Source organism: Hetaerina americana, unplaced genomic scaffold (genome assembly GCF_022747635.1).
Source record: "Hetaerina americana unplaced genomic scaffold, ioHetAmer1.1.p SCAF_3, whole genome shotgun sequence".
In the NCBI taxonomy this organism is placed as follows: Eukaryota; Metazoa; Arthropoda; class Insecta; order Odonata; family Calopterygidae; genus Hetaerina; species Hetaerina americana.
In genome coordinates this window covers 44,986,005-45,001,076 of record NW_027286874.1, presented here as the reverse complement: position 1 = coordinate 45,001,076, position 15,072 = coordinate 44,986,005, and the positions used below count along the sequence as shown (strand labels likewise).

The window sequence follows — 15,072 nt, the reverse complement described above, 5'->3', positions numbered from 1 at the left end:
ACTTGCATATAATATGCAACCCACAAAGAAGCAAACTGACATGAAGTAGGTTTCCTAAGTCATATATGCTTATCTTTTAATTTGTTTTTTTTTCTAGTTCTCTCCCTTTACAAAGTCAAGTATCTCCATGAAGGCGCACACATCTTTCAAACAAAATTATTTTCTGTTTGTAGATATTTTTGGAAACTAGATTTGAAGTAGATATTCGATATTTCAAGTATTTTCTCCAAATAGCGTTTAGTAATTTTAAATAATCAATTTTTGACATAGATACTACGTTTTCAACTCAGCTTAAGTGATGGATCAAAAAATATTTCTACAATTTGGCTCTCGAGCAACAAGGAGCATTAATTCCACCCTGTTTGTCGTATGTGTTCTCCTCTTGAAGTTTCGCTTCACCCAAAATCTTTAGAGTCCCCCAAACTTATTATAACTATATATTTTGTTGCTTTAATTAGGCACTAAAATTATTAGTCGATTAATCCTATTAAATGTAGAAACGCTAATACTTTTTTGACACGGAAATATCCCCGCTTTTATTTCCGGACGGACTACTGGTCGAACTGTTGTGAAACATGGACTTAATTTAAAAATTTAGTTCTTAAACTATATCCAGTCAATGAGATACTGAAAATGTTCTCCGTAGCTCACATTAATTCCTATCTTTGGATGAGTTCAGCATGAACCGTGGTTATATGGCCATGCAGAAACGATGGCAAACTATCGTACATAGAGATCCCATTTGTCCCATACGTCCCAATAGGAATTACACTAAAGTATTTAGTTGATTAGCTTGTTGAGAGATTCGGAGGAACAGAACATTCGGTGAAATGTAACGACTCTCAGGTGTGCCAGTCTAACCAGTGAATCATGCGGATTGCATCTTCACCGCGACCCTTTCTATTGAGTTTCTTGAAGGTTGTAACCTTCAGTCGCCTAGACGAATGCTTGTATTCTATCAAAGAAATCTTCGTCCCTATGAAAGTTCCATGTGGATCGTGCATAATTAATGGTTTGATAAGGCCTGAGTTCTTGAGAAGGTAAGTTGGCAATGAAACTTTCTAAAGTCTCGAAAGTGTTTGATGCCGAACATGGTTCTGGGACTTTCAAACATCCGGCGGACTCCGACGATTTCAGCCTGGAGTTCAATTAGCTATTCTTTGTGCTTGTTCCAAAATAAACAATAAAGTAAATAAAATACCTAATACTTGTCGAGGGGTTGCCATGCATCCCGTTGAAGTTATCGGAGATTGGGGAAGGAGAGGAAATCCACAATCTGGGCAGTCTGATCGAATGACGGCTATCTTACAGTAGACTTTCATGATTTAAATTGATAAATTCATTTCATTCGTGCTCATTGGAGGAGGGTATATTTGCAGTATTATTTACATCGATTTCAAATTGAGGCTTTATTCTGCATCGGACCTGAAGTTCTCAATTGGACAAATGCATAGACAATCAGTGCTACTGACCCGTTTGAGTTGGGTTTTTCTTGCTAAGAGCAACCAGAATTTTTAAGATACTGTTCAGATCAGTTGTAAACAGAATATATGATAGATTAAAGAGTGTAAAAGTAAATACTATTCTGTGTAATTTAGACAAGCAATTGCTGTGGTAAAAATGTACTGTCATCATAAGGTTGCGCCTATGCAATAGAGAAGAACTTATAAATGGAGTTTTAAACCCCAGGTGTCACTTAAATTTTATGCATAAATGCGAATTTATCAGCAATTCAAAGAGCTGCGGGAAATACCGTGACAATTATTTTACTGGGTCATCCGCTGATGTGCCCCGTGAGAGAGGAATTCCACATTGTAAAAATCATAGGCGAATGCTTTTTTACTCTGAGATGCATCTGAAATTTCACCACTGAAAAATATTTGCCACCGCCGGGATTCGATTCTGGGCCCTCTAGGTGGGAATCCAGTACGTTAGCCACTGCACTAATCCAATCCCCGACTAATACTTCAATTTCTATTAACCGTAGACTGGGAGTAGAAGTTTTTAGTCTCGCGTAGTTCCTTTATAAAAATATCTCACTGCTAGGAATTCGGATTGGGATTTACTCAATCATCCAGGATTTGAGCCGAAACCCCTCTCTGGTCAATAGCAGGGCCATTTTCCACGGCACAACGGGAGAGTCAGAATTGAAAAGGATAGAATGGAGGGATGCAATTCAGTCAGTCTTCAGGTTGATACTGTTGAAGGCTGCCTCCTGTTTCTTGTCGCGTTTGAACAAACAAGATTTTCTTGACTATCCCAGATGACTCGATGAACATTTCGGAATAAAAGGAACTCACCATCCTCAGACAATTAACAGCGATGGCTTCATCTCTTTTGAATTTACGTCACATTAGAGAAATTTATAAAACTAGAATATTTCTATGCGCTCCCCGAAAACACTCCACACCGATCGTCTGATAGTCCTTGAACCTTAAAAATTATTTTATTCATGCTTTAGTTGTGGTTTTCTCGTAATTAGCCAGTTTAAAGGTACAAAGCATGCAAATTTTAAATTATATGATTCATTTTTGCAGTGGCAACTGCCCAGAAGGTTCAAAAGGAAGGCTGTGTTTGCTATGCTGCAAGGACCATCCGTTTCGTCAAATGGCGCCAAATGCACAATACCGGGAAGCGGATCAGAGAAGATGGCCTCTTTTTGGACACCAAATTCGTTGCAAAGACCTAGCGGTCAATGCTAGTTCTGGGTGTTACGACAGCAGAATAATTCGAAATGGTTACGAAGATCATTTCAATGCAGGATACCAAAGAAGAAAGAAGTTCCAACTGGGACAGAGCATCGTTACTCATAGCTTGTGGCTTTCCCTCGCCTTCGCCGTAGTGGGGATTTCTACGCTCGGAGCAGCACCCCAAGCAGCGGAAGCAGCGACTGCTGTTGACCTTCTGACTTGGGCTGGAAGGAGTGTTCCCCAGAGACTTCAGGATACCGTTCCATGGATTCCTTGTAAGAATTTTGGTTCCATTCCCACGATCGAAGTGAGATGTAATTCCTTGCGAACTACATATATATGTATATCAAAATATTTCGAAAAATATTCGAAACGCATACATCATAGAATCCATTGTGTTATTAAATATCCACTTTAATTACAAATTGATTTCAGAAGCAAAAGTAGGCAGCAGTTAACTCAATTTCTAATGTATGGCATGGTATTTAGGAGCGTATCTTCCTTTTCCGTTTCATTTCTACGTTGAAGTTTCCTGTCAATGGTTGGTTATAAGGATGATCATTTTTGGCAGAAAAGTTCGGGGAGTCGGCCCAGACCTTTGTGAGCATTTTTATTAGATTTTAAATTGCAGTCATGGGTTATAAACTCGTTCCATTGGAATTAAGTGCGTGAAAGCAGAGAAATATAATGTAAAAGAAACAAGGCATAAATTAACCCATACTGACCTAGTTAGTTCGATGAGAAACGCGCTTTTGAGCTAACCTGAATGCCGCGACTTCGAATCCAGCCTCCGATATATGCATATGTCATGACGCCCTGTAATAAATACTCTTGCGTAGATTTGATGGTAAGAGGATCTCAGCCTCTGCAACACTTTATAAAATCTGTAAATAAAGCATATATTATACACTATGTAATATTCAGTATGATTTCTTTCCATTAAGTTAGCCGTGAAAAGCTCAATCACTCTTAAAAGTCGCCCATGAACGACTAAAGGCAAAATAATGTTCCCACATGTTGCCATTAAGTAAGCTTTCTACTCGCTCCTTACTCTATTTTTATTCTAATTCATAGGTTTGTACCTATTGCATTAGTTATGTCTTAAATCGACACCTCAAGTCTCTGTTATATTGGTCCGAGGAAAAGGTTAAGAGTTATCTTACTATTTGAGGGAAATCAAATGGCTACATCCATATTGCACTATATAAGATAAAATCCTATGAAACTGCGTTTATGCCCGCGGCGGAAGTTCCTTCTACTACGACCTTTCGGGTTGGCAAGCAAACACGTTATCCCACTAGCCAAACGGGCCCGCGGGCCTACCTATTTACTTTCACATTTCCATTCCATGTGTTATGCATTAATTGGCTCTGTTCCGATGTAGTTCTTCCCACCCATTCCCTAAAACCCAAATGGATATTGGCGAAGGTCGGCAGCTGCACCGTGCCACCGTTGATAAGTAACAAATTCCCAAGAGAGCGGCACAAATTGTCATCATTAGGTCGACATAAACGACGCTAAATTAATTTCTTCGATTGCTATTAAATCTATGTCTTACATAAGATCTTTAATTTAACGGACACGTTCCGGTATCTCCAGTACTTTTCCTATGGGTACCTACATCTACATTTCTAATAGCATTAAGATTATTAAACCCAATATTCGGCAACATTTTATTGTTATCCCATTGCAGCCAGTTTTTGTTTCAAAATCACTCACCTGCCTCTCTCTCTATATTCCTCAATATGCTCTATTCCCCTGTATTTATCACATTACAATTTTCCCCAAAACATTCCTTATTATTTCCTATAATCAGCAACATACTTATAAACATTAATGGCTTTCACCCTGTGACTGATTGCTGGCGTTCACAACTGATCTACACCTGTATTTGTTGGCTTCTTAAAATCTCTATTTATATATTCTAATTTTCCTATTTCTCTAAATGGGTTAAACTACACAATTTTCATCACTATTGTTGTCCCAAATTAGCTCCTCTTCTCTGCGAAAAATTGTTTGGTAGCCATTACTTCAGCAGTTCCCTCTGGCTTTCAGTCTTGTAACACAGAATCATGACATAATGAGTATGCACTTTCTTTCTACATTTCTTGTTTGATGCTTTTTAAGTTCCTTTTCCTCAGTATCAACACAAATTACCAAGCCCCAATATTAACATTTTTAGTCTACTGTAGGTTGTTTTTCAAGTGTTCCATCTGATGGACAATATGAAGTCTATACCATGTTTCCTAATGTGTACTCAATTATTGATTTTAACCTGACACTATGGCTATCCCACTTGGCTCCGATACTTTCACACCTATCTTAGTGAAGACTGACTACTTCTTACATGACTTTTAACTCTAAAGGTATACACGTGACCCTACCAAAACAGTCATTGCACCCACCATGTATAGGAGTAATCCGAATCTGCAAGACTGCAATCTGTATGCATGCTATTCATCGAGAAGAACAATGATTGTATATTATTAGATACTACTAAAGACTAGTATAATGCGTTGTATAATTCCATAATTAAAGACCTAAGCTACTGGGACGAGTTGATTTTTTGGCTGATTGATTTGGTTTTGAAAAGTAATTTGAAAAATTATGGCTTCACTTCTGGTGGTCAGAGATGCAATTCCTCAAATTTCCTTTTATCCCTGTAATTTTGTAATTGAAAAAAAATCTTCATAACAAACACCAACAGATGCCAAGACAAAAAATCAAGGATGGTGAGTAATTTCAAGATGAATCTGCTACTGAGTTCAACTGGGTTCCAGAATTTATCCCATTTCATAAAAATGTACTTATCTGCAAAACTCTTCATCATTGTTGCAATATTAATTTTTTCAAGTGCCAAATTATTTTTAATTGATGGTATTAAGTTATTTGATATGTAGATATATGTTTACTGGCAGAGAATATGCCAATTAAACTTAAATCCCAATTGTTCTTTTAGTATAATGGTAATATTCAAAATGATCTCCAAAATATACCTGTGTTGGCTAGTATTTTATTTGATTCATTTGGTTCAAGGCAGCCGTATATACCAGATTAATGAGCAGAAAGCTGTCCCAACAAATATTTGTGATAATGTGTGCATTTAATATGTATTTCTTTCACATTCTAATGTTCTAGATAAACATTTTTATCCACCTGGGTATTTCACAAACTTCCTTTTGTGGAATTGCTGTTGCTGGTTGAAGACACAACAAAGATGCATCTTAAAACAAGAATGAATACAAAATGAGTATAGAATTGCCTCCTTATTTTTTATTATGTTGTCAAGGTATACATATCTTGAATAAATATTTTTACTATGCCAAGGTACTAATTCCTTGGATAAATTATACACTATTTTTTGCAATGTAACATATGAGTAAGTGCTCCTCAGTAAGGTACAAAATACTGACAATTTTGTAATTAATTTGTGTAATATTTATTGCATTTTAGCTGAAAATGAGACTCAGTGCTATGAAGAATTAGGCTGTTTGGCACTGACCAAGGAATGGTATCACCTCATCTACAGGCCATTCAATGTGTTCCCTCTACCAAGAAGAGTCATTAATACACGCTTCATTTTGTATACAAGAAGGAATCCCTCAGAGGTGAGCTGATATTCTAAAACAGTGATGATTATGGGAATGTAATTTTTTTGGTAACCAAAATGTCCCCAGCTACCATTTTGTAATTTTCTCAAAGATACTATATGTTGCTGACTAATGAAAATATTGAAATTTCCATATACACACAGTTAGCACAGTCAGGTGAAATAACATTTCATATAGATATGCCATGAAAACATAACTGAATATTACTTTCCATCAGTAACCAGTATTTAACATTGATGGAATTAGTAATTCAAGTCAGAGCATAATTCCTATAAATATTAAATTATTGCCCTATTAAATACCTATTGCCCAGATAGGGCACCATCATTGTTACTTGATAGAATTCTCAAATTTATATGGAACCAAGTGTTTAAGGTCAAACCTTTTTATAGGGATGCTTTATAACAATGACCTTTAAATATATTAGTAGTATTGTAGTAGCATCACATGTGAGATGCAACTGAACACCCTATATTGTATGCATTTATGATTTATTTGGGATATTTTTTATGAAATACTGTCAAGGAAATGTAATAGCTCTGTTGCCTACTAATAGTTGAAAACAGTGTTATTATCAACATTTTTATTATGAACAACCATTTTATATAACTGATGGGGGAAAAAATACTTGATAGAAAGTGTTTTTCCCAGCTAATCAGCTTGTGACTTATAGGACGAAGCCATATCCATATACCCTCAGCCCATAAGATGCAGGTTGATTTTAGAGCACAATATGGAGTAAAAAAAAGGTGCATATCATGAATTCAGAAATACAGTACTTTTAAAGTCTTAAATTTTTGATATCTTTTGAAAAACCGAGTCATTTCAGAGTTGGTATTTAACCCCACATTTTCCTTTTATGAAGACAGCAATGGGCATACAGATATGATTAATTATTAATTAATCAGCTATGGAATATAGTTATAAGGATTCTTATACATATTGTTTCAACCTGACAAAAGAGTGGATCCTGGATGAGTGCCTCCATAATGCACTTTTCCTGTTTCCTTCAGAGTGATTAGTAGTTGGGTTGAAATTAAACGAAAATAAAGAAGTAGAGTGCATAATCACATTATCAGGTCAATTTTGTGTAAAAGTGAACCATGATATACAGCAACATTTTGTATGTTGGGCAATTCAAATAAAGAGGTCATATAAGACATCTGTGGGCCGCGGTAGTCCAGGGCTGGATTACTGACCAGAGGGTCCCAGGTTTGATTCTCAGGCAAGTTTCTGGGCACCTACAGCTCCACCCAAGCTATGCGATTTTATCGGGTACCAAATCTTCCTGGGAAACTATAACCGGCACAGGGAAAGGAACTGGTCCCCTTACCCTGGTGTGTGAATTTTACACTCCGTCGGGCTTAGTACTGGGTGAACTGTACAGCCACCTACCAAACCAACCTTCAGGGTGATTACTGTGTTTTTATGGTTTTATAAGACATCTGCATGAACATTCAATACGCATCCCCTTGATATAAGATGAGCTAGAGGTACCTCAGCTGGGTACCTGGATCAGAATGTCATGCAAATTTCTTATGTGAACATTAAGCATAGATTTCTGTAAGCAAAAAAGTATACTCTTCGTTATGCTACCAGTTCATAAATATTTTTATACTGCATGGATAATCATCAGTTTTTCTGTGGCACCTCCAAATTTGCCCAAACAAATGAGTTGTATTGAAAATCTTGTTACATATCAAGAATTTAAGCATCCATCAAGCTCATAATGTATAGTCCATTCAAAATTTTTGCAAAATCAAAAAAATGCATATTGTGAACAACTTTCCCAAAGCATTTAGAATCATGGAGGTACGAAGCCATTTATTGCAAACATCATATAAAAATATAATAATAAAACTATCAGAGCAAATTTTTTATTCAAAAGGGCTGCATTCTGCAACAGAAGCAACATATGGGGATAGAATATAAGTAATTATAAATGCTGTTCCACTTATAGGGTCAAGTTTTGAGTGCACATAATGACCAGAGCATCAGGAAATCTCATTTTGAACCAACAAAACCAACAAAAGTTATCATCCATGGATTCATTGATACTCCTCTCAGCAGTTGGGTTAAGGTAAGCTTGGGTGAAAATATTTTCACTATTATTCCCAAATCCTGGTTAATATTCAGAATTTCAAAATAATAAATAAAGTAAAATTAGCATATGCTCATAAAAGAGGAAGTTCCAGCAATAGAGTTAGAGAATGAGATTCGTTTTTGGGAAGCAAAAACATGAATTGCTGGGTATTGTTTAAATTCAGACCTTTTACATTTATTTTCTAAAAGTGAAGGATCTATAATATTTATGATAAAATAATATAAGACTGTTTGAAATTTGTATGTTGTGATGGTAATTTTCTTTTGCACTGATGGCTATTGGTATCAGGCCTAAAGAAATCATTCATCATCATTATAATGATCTTCTAGAGGGAACATTTTCTTTATCACACATTGCTAATCAGCCAAAAATCTGCTGATTTAATATATGTATGATAATTTTTAATCTTGTACACACATATGAGTTTAATATTTGCTTAAGTGGCAGTCAATTCTTCTTTCACATCAGGTGATTAAAAAATGAAATTGAATTCACGTCTTTCACTACTGTGAACTGTTCACTAGTATGCTTTCTCTGTATGCTGTGGTAAAATGTACTTTTACCATCATGCTCTGGTTAACTTAGATCTCATTGTTTAACCTTAATTTATAGTGAATCTTCAATAATTTGAAAATATATTCTTATATGGTTTAAAAATATCTGAGAATGAAGTGGAGATATAAAATCATTGTTCTTACTTGTGAATGTTCTAATATGAAAATGTGTATGCAGATAACATGCCTATCAATGTTTCACCTCATAGGGAGGGTCATCTGCTGGAGAGGTAGCTGTTGTAAAAGGGTTAAATTTTATGCATGGATGTTTTTTCTATCTCCGCCATGAATTTTATAAAATGATATTCCCATCTTTTTATGGAAATTCATAATACTCATCTCCGGTTATATTTCAATACTCAGTTATCAGGGAATATTTCTCAGATCTATTCCTTTAATGAACGTCTGATGCTAATGTATTAACGAATAAGAAATAAATTTCTGGTATGCACTAAATGGAATGGGTGAAAGTCAATCCAAAACAGATAAAAGATTTTTGGAAAATTTATATTATTTTTGAAAGTGAATATAGGAATATACATTACCCTGGCATGTGAATTTTACTATGCATGTTACATTTTTACAATCAGGAATTGCGCCGGGAACTTCTCAAAGCTGGTGACTGGAACATAATTGTGGTGGATTGGGCAGGGGGATCGTTACCTCTTTACACACAAGCCACTGCCAATACTAGATTAGTGGGACTGGAACTGGGATTTTTTATTAATTACCTCCAGGTAAGGATGCTCAGCAATTCTTATTTGATATATTTAAAGACATAGCCTCTGTAATGCTTCTGCTATCAGAAGTTCATTAAAATTCTGCGTCAACTATTTTTGTCTCTGTTTAAATAGTATAAGTAAATCTGCATATTGATGGAATAAATTTTTCTAGAAAAACTTTGGCCTTGAACCTGGAAATGTTCACATGATTGGACATAGCCTTGGGGCTCATACTGCTGGGTATGCAGGAGAGCGGATTAAGGGACTTGGACGTATTACAGGTAAGCAAATTTAGCTCATGCATCATTGAATCTGGTCATACTTGTTGATTTCATAGGAGGAATGGGTCATAAATAATGCAATTCAAAGATAATTGGTACATTTTTTCCTTGATTCCAAAAAAATGGACTAGTTCAAGGCAAGTCTCCTCAACCTTGCTCAACTGTATCATGAGAGAACCTTTTGAACTAATAGTAATGATTCATGCTTCAAATATCATATTTTTTATAAGATATGGCTTCAAACTAAAAACTTATAAACTGTTTTGTAGAGAACCATTTCAGAAAGATATCTGGGCAGATAAAAAAATAAAAAATAAATGTCAATTTTTTTTTGTAGAGATGTTTATTTTGTCATTGTGTGCTTCAATAAATCAAATTTTTATCCAATGATGTATGTTTAATTGAACCTTTCGTGCATGAGATATTTCATTTGAAATATTTCACATGAGATTTTTCCTCATAATTATTGTCTCCTTTTTCAAATTATTATTAACATTCATAATTATATTTTTTTACAAAAAAGGTTTAGATCCAGCGGAGCCTTATTTTCAAGGAATGCCATCTTTTGTTAGACTTGATCCTGGTGATGCTGAGTTTGTTGATGTTATCCATACTGATGGCCGTTCAATCTTGCTATTAGGTAAAAACATTAAGATGCTTAATTCCTTTCATCTTCGCAAAATGATAATTACTCATATTAACTCCTGATTCTGTTTTATCATCATATTCATTCACTTACACACTGTTCTTTGGGTTTACACATTGTTTAGGTTATGGAATGAGTCAGCCATGTGGTCATGCTGATTTTTACCCAAACAATGGGAAGGAACAACCAGGATGTGATCTTGTGGAAGCCACAGCACCTCTTCCTCTAACTTTGGTGAAAGAAGGATTGGAAGAAGCTAGCCGTGTTTTAGTTGCTTGTAACCACATAAGAGCCATTAAACTATTTATAGATTCAATCAATTCACAGTGTCCATATGTTGCTCATAACTGTGATTCATATGAACATTATCTTCAGGTACGTTGGCATATTGAAAAACAAAATTTTGACATCTGTTATAAGAGTAGTTTGTGCCTAAAATATAAATGAATTTTGCTTTGATTGGTGCAATGAATAGCAATGTGTATGAAGCAAGGCTGTATAAAGTTAACACACATTTTCCTCTATTTCAGGGTCGTTGTTTTTCATGCCAGGATCCAAATTCATGTGCTGTTATGGGTCTCCATGCTTTAGAAAATTATCAGAAAACTCTCCCCTTGCCGATAACAACTACATTCAAGCCAAATATTGTGAATGAGACAAATGTATTGAGCAACACTATTGATGCAAATTTTTCATCTACTTCAACTACAACAACCTCCACTACTACAGCAAGCACTACCACAGTTTCATCTACAACCTCCTCCACTACTTCTACAACTACAACTGAACTACCTCCACTTCCACGATTCCCTCTGGGCAAATTTTATATAACAACAGGAAAAGACTATCCTTATTGCAGTAAGTTAGCATTTGAAAATCATCTCTTTCCATTCGTGGAGTGTATCTCATATCTTTCATCCTGCATTACTAATCAAGTTAAGGTGATGGGAATAGTAATTGATGATACTTCGATGAAAATATGTTTGGATAACCTATCTAAAATTAAAAAAAACATCTTATTTGTAAGAGTGAAAATATGTTTCTCTATTTTCTCAACTGTTCTTACATTATTCACTAATGAAATATTGCTTTATTTTTGGCGCGAAACTTTATTTTAATTCAAAATATAATATGTCGTGAGATTTTGCCTCTGAGTCAAATGAGCCATCTCTCAAAGGAAAGTAAATTTTGTTCTACTTTCAATTAAAGTTGGATTTTAAATGATGAAACAAAACAAGTTTAAGTATGTACAGCTACTTTTTTGGGTTAGTACACTAAAACACTTTTTTTTTAAATTCTTTCCCAAAATTACTTTATCAAGCTTGAGTGATTTGTAATACCTATCGTTTAGCAGTCATTTAATACAAAAGACATTTGATGTAACTTGAATGTGTCATAGTACCTATGTTTTTTATGAACACTGAGTGAGCCAAGTTCTGTAACATTTTCTAATTTAATCAAATACCTACTTATTCCATCTAAATTGACTTTAATGAAAAATATATAATCTAAATATAAAATAAATATGAATTGACTAAAATTTGGAGTTACTTAAAATACATCATATAGCATGAAGATAATTTTATAATTCATGAGTCAATAATTATGATTTGTTGCTCTAATCATTCAGAATATTATAGGATTAATACATGTATATTTCATAGCCTTAGTCATGCTTTTTGAGAAATGCTTTGAGTTAAATGAACAATATACTTAATTAATGGTCTTTCAACTGTTTTATTTGGTGACAATGAATAAATGGAAGTGAAATTATGTATTCTGATGATATGAGTACTTGTACTTAAAAAAATTTCTTTTGCACAAATAAAAAAAAATAATTTATCGATTTTTAGGAAGGCACTACCGGGTAAGAGTAGAATTAGCAAGGCCACCAAGAGCTGAGGCTTGGGTCCAGGGCTACTTGAAACTATCATTAGCCAGTGACAATGCAGCAATTAAAGATATAGATTTAACTCCAAGGTAAATGATTTTTATTTTATGAAATTTTTAATGTGATACTTGTAATTAAACTTGACTTCTCCCATGACTGTCATGTGTTTAATTCTATTCTCTTAAAATAAGTACCATACATTAGGGAGTTATTATAATTGGTATGTGACTGTCATGTGTTTAATTCTATTCTCTTAAAATAAGTACCATACATTAGGGAGTTATTATAATTGGTATGTGTATGAATAAAGTTTTTGGAACAAACTGTATTCTTTACGCTAGAGATTATGATCTAACATTGTTTAATATTCAAATGGTAACTTATTTAGAAGGATTTCTCTAAAAGAATTTTTTGGTGGGTATAATATCTACTGTTCCAGTCCCTGAGCACAACCATTTAACAATACTAATATTTTCTGTGGCATATACAAAATATATAAAGAAATTGATTTTCATACAGTCCTCAGAATATAAATAATGTACATGGTGCATAAATAGAAAACCTTACCTTATCGGAACCACTATATATGCAATAAAGATAAATGAAGAAAGATCATTTAATAATTTTAATGAGTTCTAAATTTATTTGTATCTAGATTTAAAGTCTTTCATTTTAATGGTATTATATAATTGTTGGAAGAACTTCTGTTAAGATATATTTTCTTTCTTTACAGTGGATATATTCGCTTGCAGCATGGTGAAAGTAAGACATTTGTGGTTTCACATTCAACAGATGTAGGCCCAGGCCCTGTAAGGAAGGTGGAATTAAGCTGGGAATATGATGGGGATATGCTGTCACCTCGTTCACTCTGCTTATTTTTCTGGTGCAATGACCATTTGTATGTTTCCCAAGTTGAGGTTTCACCAATGGATTTATCTCCTGCTCGGGGGTAAGAAATATAAAAATACTTACTCTTTATATATTAGGTAATAACATATCAAATGAAATAGATTGGTATTCTTGAAATCAACATAACAAGCATACATATATAGTGTATAGTGCGAAATACAGTATCAATTGATTTTGATTGAAGGCTGAAATTGTTTTACTTATGTTCAGCTCAAGAAACATACATAGAGCTGAACAAATTACAATTATTCCCAATTTATTTTGTTTAGGGAAAGGACATGTTTAATTTACCTGGCCTGCCAGACAACTACCATAATTCTTGTAGTTGAATATCTACTGTAACTAAGATTTTATCTACATGTAAATTAATCATTACAACTTTTTATACCTTAAAGTTTTTCAAGGTAATTTATTGCCTAGTGCTAAAAATTAAATATGATTATTGCCCTATATTTTTTATTAAAATTCCAGTTGCTGTCAAAAATTATGGGCAGTTTGAAAGCCATTAACTTAAAATAGCAATGTTTTCTGTGCACAAGTAATGCTAAATGTTTATTATTTGCACTTGATGCAATTTTTGAATAGATTTTTTTTAATGTACCAATGCCAATTCTAATTAGGTAGTTGAATGCAATTAACTTCAAAAGAAAAAGATAGAGTTTAGCCTAGTGAAAAAAGTAAATTAGTAAATATTATACTCTATATTCAGTTTTTCAATGTTTTAAGTCTTTTTGAAGTTGACAATATAGTGGTGTCTTTCTTTCATTTAATCAAATTTCAGTACTGCTAGCCTTCAAAAAAACTATTCAATGTTATGGTTTATGATTTAAAAAATAACATTTATGTATACAACTGAAGATATTGTTTTCTATATTGCCTTTACAGGAAAAGACAAATTGACGGTGGCGTGAATAGCAAATTGTGCAGTCTGGGAAAACGAGGATACTCAGACATTGCTTCTCGTTCTTCAGGAACATTTTATGACAATTGTTAAGAATACTATGTTTTATACATTATTAACAGGTCTGGGTGAGAATCTAAAGAAAATTTTTGATTTTCTAGAATAGGAAAGGCATTGGTTTTGTTGGAAGATAATCAAAATAATAGCTGAAGTTGCACACTGTGAGAAGAAATAATGGCGTTGACTAGGAAACTCATTACGTTTATGATTTTGATGCCATACATACATACACTTTGGAAAACATAGATACAAGTGCCTGTAAGAGGCGTTACTTCTAGGGTTCCATTAAACATGATACCTGAAATAATGTTTGTACAAATGACTTGTAGGTATTCCTGAGACAATCTAAATGTTATCTTTTATTATAGTAGCCTTGCCATGAACAAAGAGAAGGTAGCTGAAAATCACCTTTTTTGCATATGCTAGAATGTCATGTGTCCAGTGATATGTTTACTGTGATTTTTATAATTTTTTATATGTTTTGTTTTCTGTTTTTTGTTCACAGTTCTTATAATTATTGCATTATTTAGTTGATTCTTATTTTATTGAAATGACTGAAACCATCACTGAAGTTATATTTGCATGATTCCTTAAGAAATGCATCACATGCTTTTTTTGGAAGATTTAGCCATAAAGCGTATGAATGTATTTGCTCATGACTTTTATGTGCTTGTAAAATCATCTTAAAATTAGTTCTTTTCAT

General features: G+C 33.9%; 1 protein-coding gene across 1 annotated transcript; it reads left to right on the top strand.

Moving 5' to 3' along the window:
* The first annotated feature begins 978 nt into the window (after window positions 1-978).
* On the top strand, window positions 979-15,072 carry LOC139690017 (pancreatic lipase-related protein 2-like). The gene is made up of 12 exons (XM_071587197.1): window positions 979-1,040; window positions 2,538-2,965; window positions 6,144-6,298; window positions 8,262-8,381; window positions 9,550-9,696; window positions 9,854-9,962; window positions 10,486-10,602; window positions 10,733-10,983; window positions 11,139-11,466; window positions 12,462-12,588; window positions 13,233-13,448; window positions 14,294-15,072. The coding sequence occupies exons 1-12, from the start codon at window positions 979-981 to the stop codon at window positions 14,400-14,402; spliced, it is 2,169 nt and encodes a 722-aa protein (XP_071443298.1). The 3' UTR covers window positions 14,403-15,072.